Genomic DNA, 10,997 nt, shown 5'->3' on the forward strand with positions numbered 1-10,997 from the left:
TCAATCGGTTATTGGAAATCTTGACGAAACTGTGTATATGCACCAACCTTATGTATTCTGTGATCCACAATATCCCGAGCATGTTTGTCTTCATGAGAAGTCTGTCTATGATCTAAAACAAGCACCTTGTGCATGGTACCAAAGATTCACTGACCATGTTACCACATTGGGTTTCTCTCACAACATCTATGATCCCTCTTTATTCATTTATCATCACGGTATTGATACTACTTATATCCTTATATACGTGGATGACATAATTCTCACTATTTCCTATGATTCTCTTTGTGACTCTATTATGTCTAAACTTAGCTCTAAATTTGCCATTAAGGATTTGGGTCCTCTGAGTTATTTTATGGGAATATCTGTCACTAAACATACAAGTGGACTTTTCTTGTCTTAATGGAAATATGCAAAGGAAATTATAGAATGAGCAGTCATGTCCTCTTGTAAGCCATCACCCACCTCAGTTGACAGCAAGGTAAAACTCGGTGGGTCTTTTGGGAGTCCATATCATGACCCAACTGAATATTAAAGTCTTGCAGGAGCATTGCAATATTTAACTTTCACAAGACCCAATATGTCTTATGAAGTACAACATATATGCCTATTCATGCATGACCCTAAAATATAACATATATCAATGCATATAATTTGGTATATTCACGACATTATTGGTTTCAGCCTTCACATGTATCCTTCTTATGTCAGCAATTTGGTTTCTTACACTAATGCATATTGGTCTTGTTTCCCAGACATCAGGCGATTCACCGTTGGTTACTCTGTCTACTTGGTGACAATTTATTCTCATGGTCTGCCAAACGCCAACGCACCTCTATCTCGGTCCAATACAAAAGTCGAGTACCGCAAAGTCGCTAATGTAGTATCTGAATCTTATTGGATTAGAAACTTACTATTAGAGCTACATTGCGCAGTCGCAACAACCACTTTGGTCCATTGTGATATTGTGAGTGTTGCCTATCTATTTGGAAACCCATTTTAACATCAACACACCAAACATATCGAGATGGATATACATTTTGTGCATGAAAAAGTTGCTTGCACCTAAGCACGAGTCTTTACATGCATGTCCCTTCACGTTACCAAATTGCTGACATCTTCACCAAAGGACTTCCGTTGCAACTCTTTGATGATTTTCGTGATAGTCTTAACATTCGTCAGCTTCCCGTTTTGACTACGGGGATGTATTAGAATATCATTGTTATTAGTATTAGAATATCTATCTACAGAATAATCATAATTGTATAGAAAGATATATAGAAATTATCGCGGCGCGAAAAATACACGAGCGTGCAAACGCTCGAAATACAATAGAGTTGTTGTCGAATTTTATTTTTTAAAGGGAAAATATTGATAAAACCCTAAAAGAACAAAAAGATGATCGTCGCAACCAAATTCAGGTTCGAGGGGCGGTTAGACGAGGTGAAAGTATTAGCACCCCTCATATCTGTTGTATTAAACATAAATCGTTTAGTTTGTTTTGCGAAAAGTGTTAGCATGACGGTATTTATTTTCTTCTAATTATTATGATGTGTTTATAAATGGCAAAATTAGATTTTTTTATTAGGGTGCTTGACAAAATGCTGAATCTTGCTCCGACGTATCCTCTGGTGCGATGAGGAATTTAAAGCTACGTAGTTATGGGTAGCAAATGTTTGTTGGTTGATCGATTTAAGTGAAAAATGTTTAGTCCCGTTCGAGTGAAAAATATTGTTTGCTACCCAAACATGGATAAGTGAACATTTATGTCGCATTAGAATGGACAACATAATCCGAATTTTCACAAATTTATGTTCTCATCTCATTCGAGGGGAAAATATTATTGTCTACTCGTACATGGTCGGAACGAAGCGTTGTTTGCATCGTCTCGGAATGGGCGAAACATCTTTCATTTATGAAAAAGTTTGATTTTTGATTGCACTGAGGCAAAAACAATAGGTTTGATTGGTTGTCGTGATTTTTAGGTGAGTGACGAGTATCTGAAAGACAAACTATACAACTTGTATCAAAATGCTCAAGAATCACAGGGATATACGTCCAATAGATCCTTTTTCATTCGATTTTATTATAAAAAAGAGGTTTGATGAGAATCGAGTCGAGGTTCCTTAGAGATGACGAGCACTCGAAAGACAAACTAATTAATTTTAAATTTAGATTTAATAAATAAATAAATAAATATATTAAAAATTTTAAAAAAACTTTCAAAAAAATGTATTGACATTATTATATAACCAATTTTAAATTTATTTTAAAAAAAGTAAATAAATAAGTAATATTATTATATATATTAGATCATCTAAATAAAAAAAATGAAATATATCACACCTAAATAACTTAGATGCCATTGTAATAAAAAAGTCTTCTTTAAAAAGTTAATATTAATTACTGTTTTTAAAATTTTATTAATAATTTTAGTCTTATGTATTATAATCTAATAAATTAGTTATTATTTAAAATGATTTTGTTGTAAATAGTTTTTTTAAAAATAATTAATGTCAAGTTAATTTTTTATTTTGTTTATATCATATTATATTGATTTATTTTTTTTGAAATATCACTGCTGTGTTAATTTTTAATCCTATACAAATTTTAACTAGTTAATAAACAAAATAAAATGAAATAAGTATGAAATAAAATTGTTATATTAGTATTGTCTTATTAAATATTGAATTTAACAATAGATATTAAAAGTAGTAAGAAAATTTTGAAAATTTGTAAGAATAAAGACATTAAAATAAAAGCATTGAAATGACATGAATTAGGGGTTATGGTGTAGAGAAGAAGAACGTGAAGGAAAGCAAAGCATGGCTGGAATTGTAAACCTAAGAATCGGAGGAGGAGCCCCGTCGTCAATCCTGAGCACGTCACACCGTTCCCAATTCACCAAACAGTTTGACTCTGTTGACCAAAAATGGAGTCTTTTGCACCACAATTTCAACGCCAACGCCAGATTCACTTGCCTCTTCTCAGACAAGAACAAAAAAGAGGTATTAACTAGTATTTCTTTTCAATTGTAATTCATTCTTTTGCTTATAATTTCGATTTAATAGTCCAAATTTGAACTACTTCACTGTTTTAATCTGTTTCTATTATTCATGAATTATTATTTGCCTTATCCTTAGCCAATAGCCACACGTTTTAGGGATGATGATTTTGAGTTATTTTTCTATTTGCGTTTGAGTATTGTAATTTCTAGCATTTCATCAATTGTACACTATGAAACTCATTGACACTGAAACATGACACCCGTAATAATTTTAAAAAATAATTAATTAAAAGTAATTACTAGTATCAGTTTTCGACACCGACAGAGACACATTTTTTGGAGAGATGTCGGTGCTACAATGATTGTACACTTTAGAATGACATATCGGGGGGTTTTGCCAGAAAATTCTCCGGCAGCCGTGAATGTGAATTATGACAGGAGTAGGTGGCGGTTGTATTCAGTGGAGACTAGAGATGGAAAAGAAGAGTGAATAAGAGGCTATGGGAAAAGAGACACGAAGCAGTAGAACAGTATGGAAACATGCAGGAAAGTTTTTCTGCAGGTCGCCACCGGAAGTGGCTATGATTAATCCTTCTCGTCACATAAATAGGACTTTGTAACATGTTGAATTTGTGATTTATGTGTATCTAAATTAGGTCACACTCACCCAAGAGCACTTGGATGAGATGGTAAAGGATCTCTTCCGGCTTAACCAGAGGTCCTGGGGTTTGAACCCAGCCCTTAGCTTAACCAGAGGTCATGGGTTCGAACCCAGCCCTTTGCCGCCGATTGTGGTCCTTCCCGACTTGAGGGATCTGGTTTCTACCGGAAAAAAAATTAGATCACATTCTTTCGAAGATGCCTTTCTTAACTGAACTTGTCTGGTTTGTTATTTACCTTAAATTATTCTGTTGGCATGTTCATGTCGCACATCTTTAGTTTTAATGATAACTAGCAAAATTGCATTATGCACTTTAGTTTGAGAAAGAGACAAAATAATTCTCACCATCAGTTTATACTGATCTAGTTTTTCCATCACGATTAGGTGTGAAGGAAATGAAACTATAATTGATTTTGGATTGCAGGATCAAGCTAGAAAGGCATTAGAAGGTGCACTAAGTGGGAAGAAAGTTGAATTTGACAAGTGGGACAAAGAAATCAAAAGACGAGAAGAGGTTGGCGGAGGAGGAGGTGGCACCAGTGGTGGTGGAGGAGGTTGGTTTGGGTGGGGTAGATGGTTTGGCTGGTCTAATGATGATAATTTTTGGCACGAAGCAAAACAAGCAAGTCTTACTATACTCGGCATCGTTCTTATAGTAAGAAATTCCCTCATACTACTTTCAATTCTTTTGACGATAGTCATAAGTTTGAAATTAATATTAAAACTATTTTACCTTATCTCCCTTCTTTTGCAGTATCTTCTAGTTTCAAAAGGTGATTTGATCCTTGCCAGCATCATCAATCCATTGCTGTATGGGCTTCGTGGAGTGAGAAATGGATTCGGTCTCACAGCATCAGGCGTTTTGACAAATAGTTCTAACCGTGATCAGCCTGATTTTGACGGCTCTTTGAAGAAGGAAGGTTACAAAAGTGCTTCTGCTAAAGAGAATGTCATAAGAAAATGGGGTAGTGATTAGTATTTAGTGGATTACTTGTTTGTCACAGGTTAGGTATCATCCCTTTTAGACCAGAACGATATTTCTATCACCCCTTCATTGTTCCGTGCTGTATGTTGTTAGTGTGGCGATTATTGTTATAACACAAAAGGTTTTGTCTTTGCTTGGCATCTGAATAATTAATTTTGGTTATCCCGAGAATTTAGTTAATGTGCAAAATATTCTTTTCAAGCTTGCAATTCGTAAGGAAATTGTGTTTCTCTTAAAAACTGAGTTCGGAGTTATTGGGTTAATCAGTGGTTACTTTTATACTCATTATTGAGTGTCTTGATTCATTTCCTGTTTATTTAGAAAATTTTAGTGAAAGATAACATAAAAGCTCCAGATCAAATAAGAAAACAGATTACTCTTCCGCCCGAATTCTCTATAGGGGCCTACAAACATCATCAGAATTAACCAAGAATGATGCATGGCGCTTCCTTTCTTTCTAAACCTAGAAGGTATTTTCTTCTCTTTGGTTCTTAATTAGTTAATTATATGGAATAAAAACCCTATATGTAGTAGTCTGTGATTGAATTATTTGTTCATGGAGATGTGTCACATGATTAACAGTTAACTTGCAGATAAATTGAGCTGGCATGAAAGCTGGAATTTGCTTGTTTTGAGGCATGAGAATGCATTTGAAGATGAACCAATTAACTGATTTTGTTTATTGTTTTGATGTTATCATGAATCAAGTCTATCATTAATTTAAACTGTTTGGTGATTTTCTTAAGCTTTTTTTTTATCTCTTTTTTTTTTATCTCTTTTTGTTACTTGTTCTACAAGAAACAGTAAAATAATAATAATAATTAAAAAATAACGAACTGTTGGATTGGTATTTGATGTCAAATTGAAAGTGATCATGATCATCTATCTGTAGGACGATTATATAATAGCTACGTGCTTTCCTCTATCCTCGTTATATTTCCAAACAAAGTGATGGACCTGATAATATAATCGAGCTACTTGTCCACTAATTAATAGAATGATTACTAATAAACTAAATCCTTCCAAAAATAATTAGTATTCAACTTTTTATTTCCTTTTCATTAGCTGGCAATTCACTCATTTTTTAATAATTATTCAGCAAAATGCCAGAATGTAAGATTGTAATCAATCTCCTACAGAAGTAAATAGTAATCATAGATTCTTATATCTAAAGTATATTTTTTAGAATTATTAAATATCTAAATAAATTCGTTCTCTTAATTACATTTCAAGATAAAATATGAATGACAAATATTCAACATGTATACAACCATTTATTAGATTTTTAAGTTTTAAATTGTTTTTTTCTCTAAATTATTATTTTTCACTTTTTTAAAGGATCGAAACAACGTTTTTTTGTCCACCTCTCTAATTTATTTGCCAACTCCACCTCCGTGGAGACATAAGTGGACCGAACATGTTTCTTTAAGATTATGGACCGTCTCATTTTTATGACTATTTTTAGACGTGGTGGATATTCCTAATCATTTTTATAAATAAATAATTTTTGTTTTGTTTTATTAATCTGATTTATCAAATATATTGGACATAAAATAGAATAATAATTTTAGAATTAATATTTTTTATTTGAGCAAGATGTGTTACAAGAGTGACCTTCACGATGACCAGGTGACATCTCCATATTTTTCGTTCAATATTTGTGTATTACGGATCACCACACGACCATTTCTTTCTCTCTCTTCTTCATGCTAACATTTTCTTTTCCATATTTCAATCTTCTTCTGTTACCCTTCCATACATCTCTAGTCATAATCCCAACACAACCCTTTAATTTGTACCTTTTCTTAGGGCTTGTTTCTTTGTTTCTAACTAGGAGGTGGTGGTTTGCCACCTTTGATGTCTTTGACTATTGGAGTGATCTTCAAACTCCAATTGCAAAAACATGGATTCTGATCGTGACATATCCAGTGATCATGAAGAAAGTGGCAATGAGCCAAGGAAAGACATTAGTAGACACATGAGTGAAAGTTCTATTGCTGCCACCGAAGAGGACGACGACGACGTAGAGAGGAAGATTGATTTAGGTCCTCAGTTCACTTTGAAAGAACAACTTGAAAAGGATAAGGTTCACCTTTTTTTTTCTTCTTTTCAACATTCTTTTTTGATCCATCACATGTTTGTCATTTATACATTTGTTAATTGTTTTCTTTGTTGAGTCCTTAGGATGATGAGAGCTTGAGGAAATGGAAGGAACAACTTCTTGGAAGTATTGACATGAATTCTGTTGTTGGAGGTATAATTAGTTATCCTCTCTAACCACCGGATACATCTGAACAAAGGCGTGACTGGTGTCTGATGTCTATCTCTATGTTAGTGTTTGATTTTTTGGCTACAGAATTTTAGCTAACTTTTCATGTATTTTTTTTGTTATGAATTACTATAAAAGAAACTCTGGAGCCAGACGTGAAGTTTCTGAGTCTGGCGATAAAATCGGAAGGTAGAGAAGATATGATTCTACCTGTACCAGAGACAGGAAATCCAAACGGTTTATGGTTTACATTGAAAGAAGGTTGTCGTTATAGGTTGATGTTCACATTCCAAGTAAACCATAATATAGTTTCTGGTCTTAAATACACCAACACTGTTTGGAAAACTGGCCTCAAGGGTAAGTAAGTAGTACATTTTGGATGATTGATTAAATTAACTTAATTGTAGTAATCTTAGAGAATAATTTTGTCACAGTTGACAGCACTAAAGAGATGATAGGGACATTCAGCCCTCAAGCAGAACCTTACACGCATGAAATGCCAGAAGAAACAACACCATCTGGGTTATTTGCCAGAGGGACATACTCTGCTAAAACTAAGGTATTATTTTCATACGTCTATGACTATTATGTCACTTCATTAATAAGTTTCATTTAGTTTTCTTGAATTTTCAGATTTTTTTTTGTCACTTTTAAAATTCGAAGTGACATTAACTATAGTTTGTCAAAATACTTTTAATTATTTATTGGTGTGGGATTGGATTATATAGTGCATTTGTTGACTTTCATTTTTGGTTGTGGATGAATTTTCAGTTTGTGGACGATGACAAAAAGTCTTACTTGGATATCAACTACACTTTTGATATTAGGAAGGATTGGCTTTAGTTTCTGGATGGATTTTTTTAAGTTGCTTTTCAGTTGTTTATTTATTTATTTCTAATTATGTATGAGATCAGAAATCTTAACAATGATCACAGAGTTTAGGAAGAAATCAAAGTGATATTCGTTTGGCACATAACTGTCAATAAAATTGAATTTGTCTCTGTGCTCTAAGTTACTTCTCAGTCTTGCTCATTGTGATTATCCTAGTAGTAATAAGTAGAATTTTTCTTCTTAGTTTGTTTTATGTTTGAAGTTTTTCTTTTCTTCTTAAAATTTTTCAACTATGCTGACTTAACATAGAGTCTTCTACAAGCTAAAGACTAACTCATATGTTTTGTTTAACAAAACAGTTACACATTTAATTAATGTTGAGACTGCAATGAGATTGTAGTCACTATAATATATCCCCGTTAATTCTGATAGGGTATGTCTGTGACAAATATCCTTTATCAACCATTATGAGTTTGTTCTCAGAGTTAAGAAATAAGAAAGGAGACATAATTTTTGTCAATAAGTCAGCATACTGACTAGTTGTAGGAATGTGTCGTTGTTGAGTGCATTTTATGTGAAAGCTTACGTGGTCAAAGTCGGTAGGTGCGGACGGACGTGAGGTGTCTCATTTCCAGTACGCCGATGACACAGTGTTGGTGAGAGTGTCGTCTCTTGAGAACCTTTTGACTATCAGGGCAGTTCTCAGAAGTTTTAAACTTGTCTCGGGTCTCAAAGTGAACTTTTTCAAGAGCTGTTTGTTCGGCGTGAATGTAGGTAAGCCTTTCATGGACTTGGCTGAGAAATTTTTACACCGTAAGGTGAGGTCCCTTCGTTTTAAGTGGCTAGCTTCATGGAGGAATAAATTTGTTAGCTTAGTGGTAGGGTGATTTTGTTGAACTCAACTTTGAATTCGATCCCGGTGTTCTTTCTGTCTTATATGAAGACAAGGGATTATCTCTTAGTTTTGTGTGAGGTAGCTTCTGCCATTTGGTATAGAGTTTTTCACTGGATAGGGAGACTAGGGGCTATGTGGTCGGGACTATTTGAAATTTTTTGAGCAAAGTTATTAGTTTTTCAAGGAAAGCTTGAAGGTTAATCATTGGATGTCTATGATATTTGGCTTGGCATGGAAGTGAATTAAGGCACATGCTTCTGGTTTCTTCATTTCTCTGGTTGACTGTGAGAGGGATGAGACCTACTTGAGTGGCTAGACATTTAGGGGTGTGTTAGATGATCAATTGCCTTCCTTTTGTTTTCCACAGGTTGATATGTCTACCTTATTCTAGATTGCTCTTGTTAGACAATATGTTTAGATCTAGGGGGGTGAATAGATCGCAAGTTAAAAACTTTAACAAAAAACAATTTCCAAAAGTTTATGGCGAGCGGAAGTAACCCGGATCAAATTGTCTAACCAAACCTCTATCGAAAAGCTCGGATATGCGTAATTGCAATTAAGGTATCATAATGAACACAAATTAGATCAACAAACTACCAACCACAATCAATTGAATGCAATGCTAGAAGAGGATACTATTCACAATGATAAATCACACAAAAATACTATTGAGACAAATTATCGAACACCTTATGTGCAATCGATTTTTTTGAAAATTTGTATGGTTTTGCTGATCTTCAAATCCAATCACAATCTAAAGGATTGTGATCAACTAAACAAAACCGTTTTCAAAAGGTTATCAATTTTTTTATCCAAAGTATTAATCGCGCAATCGATGAATTGAACAATTTGTAATTTAAATGTAAAAGAGATAGAGAGAGTACACAAGGATTTATTTTGTCAGTTCCTCAATTGACCTCTCTATGGTACGTCTGCCCTCAATTCAAACTCAAATTAAGATAATGAAATTAACCTTACTTTGCAAAAGTATGTATACAAGAGAAATGTAGCAATCCAACTCTACATATCCTAAGTTTGATGTTGATTCTGACACTTTCTCTTCCCTTGATCAAAACTTGATCAAGTAACCCAACAATGCCAGTTTGATCCACCGTCCCATATTACTCCTTTGCAAGAACCTCTCGTTCTTCAAAGTCTTCACTAAATCAAATCCAAATTACAAATTGTTGTAACCTAAGATTTACCAATATGATCCACCGTCCCACGCTACTCCTTTGTAAGAATCTTTTGTTCTTCAAATCCTTCACTCGACCGGATCCAAATTACGTAATCTTGTCCAAAACCTTCAAATCCCAAATTGATCTTGAAGGAAAACCCCATCTTGTTTTTCTTATTTAAAACCCTCAAAGATCTCAACCCAATTTACAATTCAATCAATCTAAATTGGACGTTATCAATCCTAGTTCTAGATGGAACCCAAACAAATAATGATTATGTGTAGTTTGTTTGTGTGTATGCATAAAATGAGGTTGAAGATGATGAGAACTCTTTGATATTCCAGTTTCGTGTAGGTTTACTCTAGAACCCTTATCAGAAATGATGCATGTATGAAGTATTTATATGCATGCAAATATGAAACAAAAGGAATAGAAAACAATGCAAATTTTCAAGATTTTAAATGTATGTGTCGACCTATGCAAGTCATATGTCGGCACATACGATGCATGTGGCATCCTGTAGAGGCGGAAGATCAAACAATAGCTACGAGCTTTAAAATGAGTTACACTTGCCGACCTGAAGCTCATATGTGTCGACCTATATAAAACAATTTTTTTTATGTGTCGACCTATAACACGTATGTGTCGACACATAGACTGTTTTTCACATGAACATTTTCTTAACATTTTTTAACATGTTGTTATGCTTCATAATGCTACGATGCTCAGTTAGACTCATAGGATACCATCCAATATATATAAATGCTAGTTTTGACATCATACAAAACACATGTAATAAAAAGTTGCAGTCACATACTCCCCCTTTTTGATGATGGTAAAACTTGAAACAATGTGTTTCGTGTCTTCATGAATGCTCCCGCTGAATGTATGCATCATAGCTTCATAGATGCATATGCTTCTTCCCCTTTTACAACATCAAAAAGAGACAAAGCAAGCCATTAGCAGTATTACATAGATACAATATATCACATATACAATATAACATACATAGGCGTTTGCAAAGATAAGAACGCGCACTCACATAACAACATACATGAAGATACACAAATAGAATTTAACACAACATAAATAGAAACACAACAGTACAATATTGTTATCAAAGGCAATACACATTGCATATCCATTGTTTAACATTATACAAGTAGTAACA

At 33.8% G+C, this 10,997-nt stretch overlaps 2 protein-coding genes across 3 annotated transcripts; both read left to right on the forward strand.

The window, feature by feature from the left end:
* Positions 1-2,718: 2,718 nt before the first annotated feature.
* LOC127138317 (uncharacterized) lies at positions 2,719-4,828 on the forward strand. The gene is made up of 3 exons (XM_051064735.1): positions 2,719-3,008; positions 4,093-4,323; positions 4,423-4,828. The coding sequence occupies exons 1-3, from the start codon at positions 2,826-2,828 to the stop codon at positions 4,642-4,644; spliced, it is 636 nt and encodes a 211-aa protein (XP_050920692.1). The 5' UTR covers positions 2,719-2,825; the 3' UTR covers positions 4,645-4,828.
* A 1,405-nt stretch (positions 4,829-6,233) lies between these two features.
* On the forward strand, positions 6,234-7,933 carry LOC127138318 (rho GDP-dissociation inhibitor 1). Of its 2 annotated transcripts, XM_051064737.1 has the most exons (6): positions 6,234-6,282; positions 6,488-6,739; positions 6,838-6,907; positions 7,061-7,279; positions 7,357-7,481; positions 7,694-7,933. In XM_051064737.1, the coding sequence occupies exons 2-6, from the start codon at positions 6,557-6,559 to the stop codon at positions 7,763-7,765; spliced, it is 669 nt and encodes a 222-aa protein (XP_050920694.1). In that variant the 5' UTR covers positions 6,234-6,282; positions 6,488-6,556; the 3' UTR covers positions 7,766-7,933. The 2 variants fall into 2 exon arrangements, with proteins under 2 accessions (XP_050920694.1, XP_050920693.1); XM_051064736.1 differs by lacking the exon at positions 6,234-6,282 and having other exon boundaries at positions 6,289-6,739.
* The last annotated feature ends 3,064 nt before the right edge of the window (positions 7,934-10,997 follow it).

The sequence above is a fragment of the Lathyrus oleraceus genome, chromosome 4 (genome assembly GCF_024323335.1).
Source record: "Lathyrus oleraceus cultivar Zhongwan6 chromosome 4, CAAS_Psat_ZW6_1.0, whole genome shotgun sequence".
Taxonomy (NCBI): domain Eukaryota; kingdom Viridiplantae; phylum Streptophyta; class Magnoliopsida; order Fabales; family Fabaceae; genus Lathyrus; species Lathyrus oleraceus.

Excerpts from the sequence above, each read along its gene's own strand:
- LOC127138317 (XM_051064735.1), top strand. The coding sequence starts at position 2,826 with ATGGCTGGAATTGTAAACCTAAGAATCGGAGGAGGAGCCCCGTCGTCA. Across the intron at positions 3,009-4,092 it reads CAGACAAGAACAAAAAAGAG|GATCAAGCTAGAAAGGCATT; the intron begins GTATTAACTAGT and ends TTTGGATTGCAG. Across the intron at positions 4,324-4,422 it reads TACTCGGCATCGTTCTTATA|TATCTTCTAGTTTCAAAAGG; the intron begins GTAAGAAATTCC and ends CTTCTTTTGCAG.
- LOC127138318 (XM_051064737.1), top strand. The coding sequence starts at position 6,557 with ATGGATTCTGATCGTGACATATCCAGTGATCATGAAGAAAGTGGCAAT. Across the intron at positions 6,740-6,837 it reads AACAACTTGAAAAGGATAAG|GATGATGAGAGCTTGAGGAA; the intron begins GTTCACCTTTTT and ends TTGAGTCCTTAG. Across the intron at positions 6,908-7,060 it reads CATGAATTCTGTTGTTGGAG|AAACTCTGGAGCCAGACGTG; the intron begins GTATAATTAGTT and ends TTACTATAAAAG.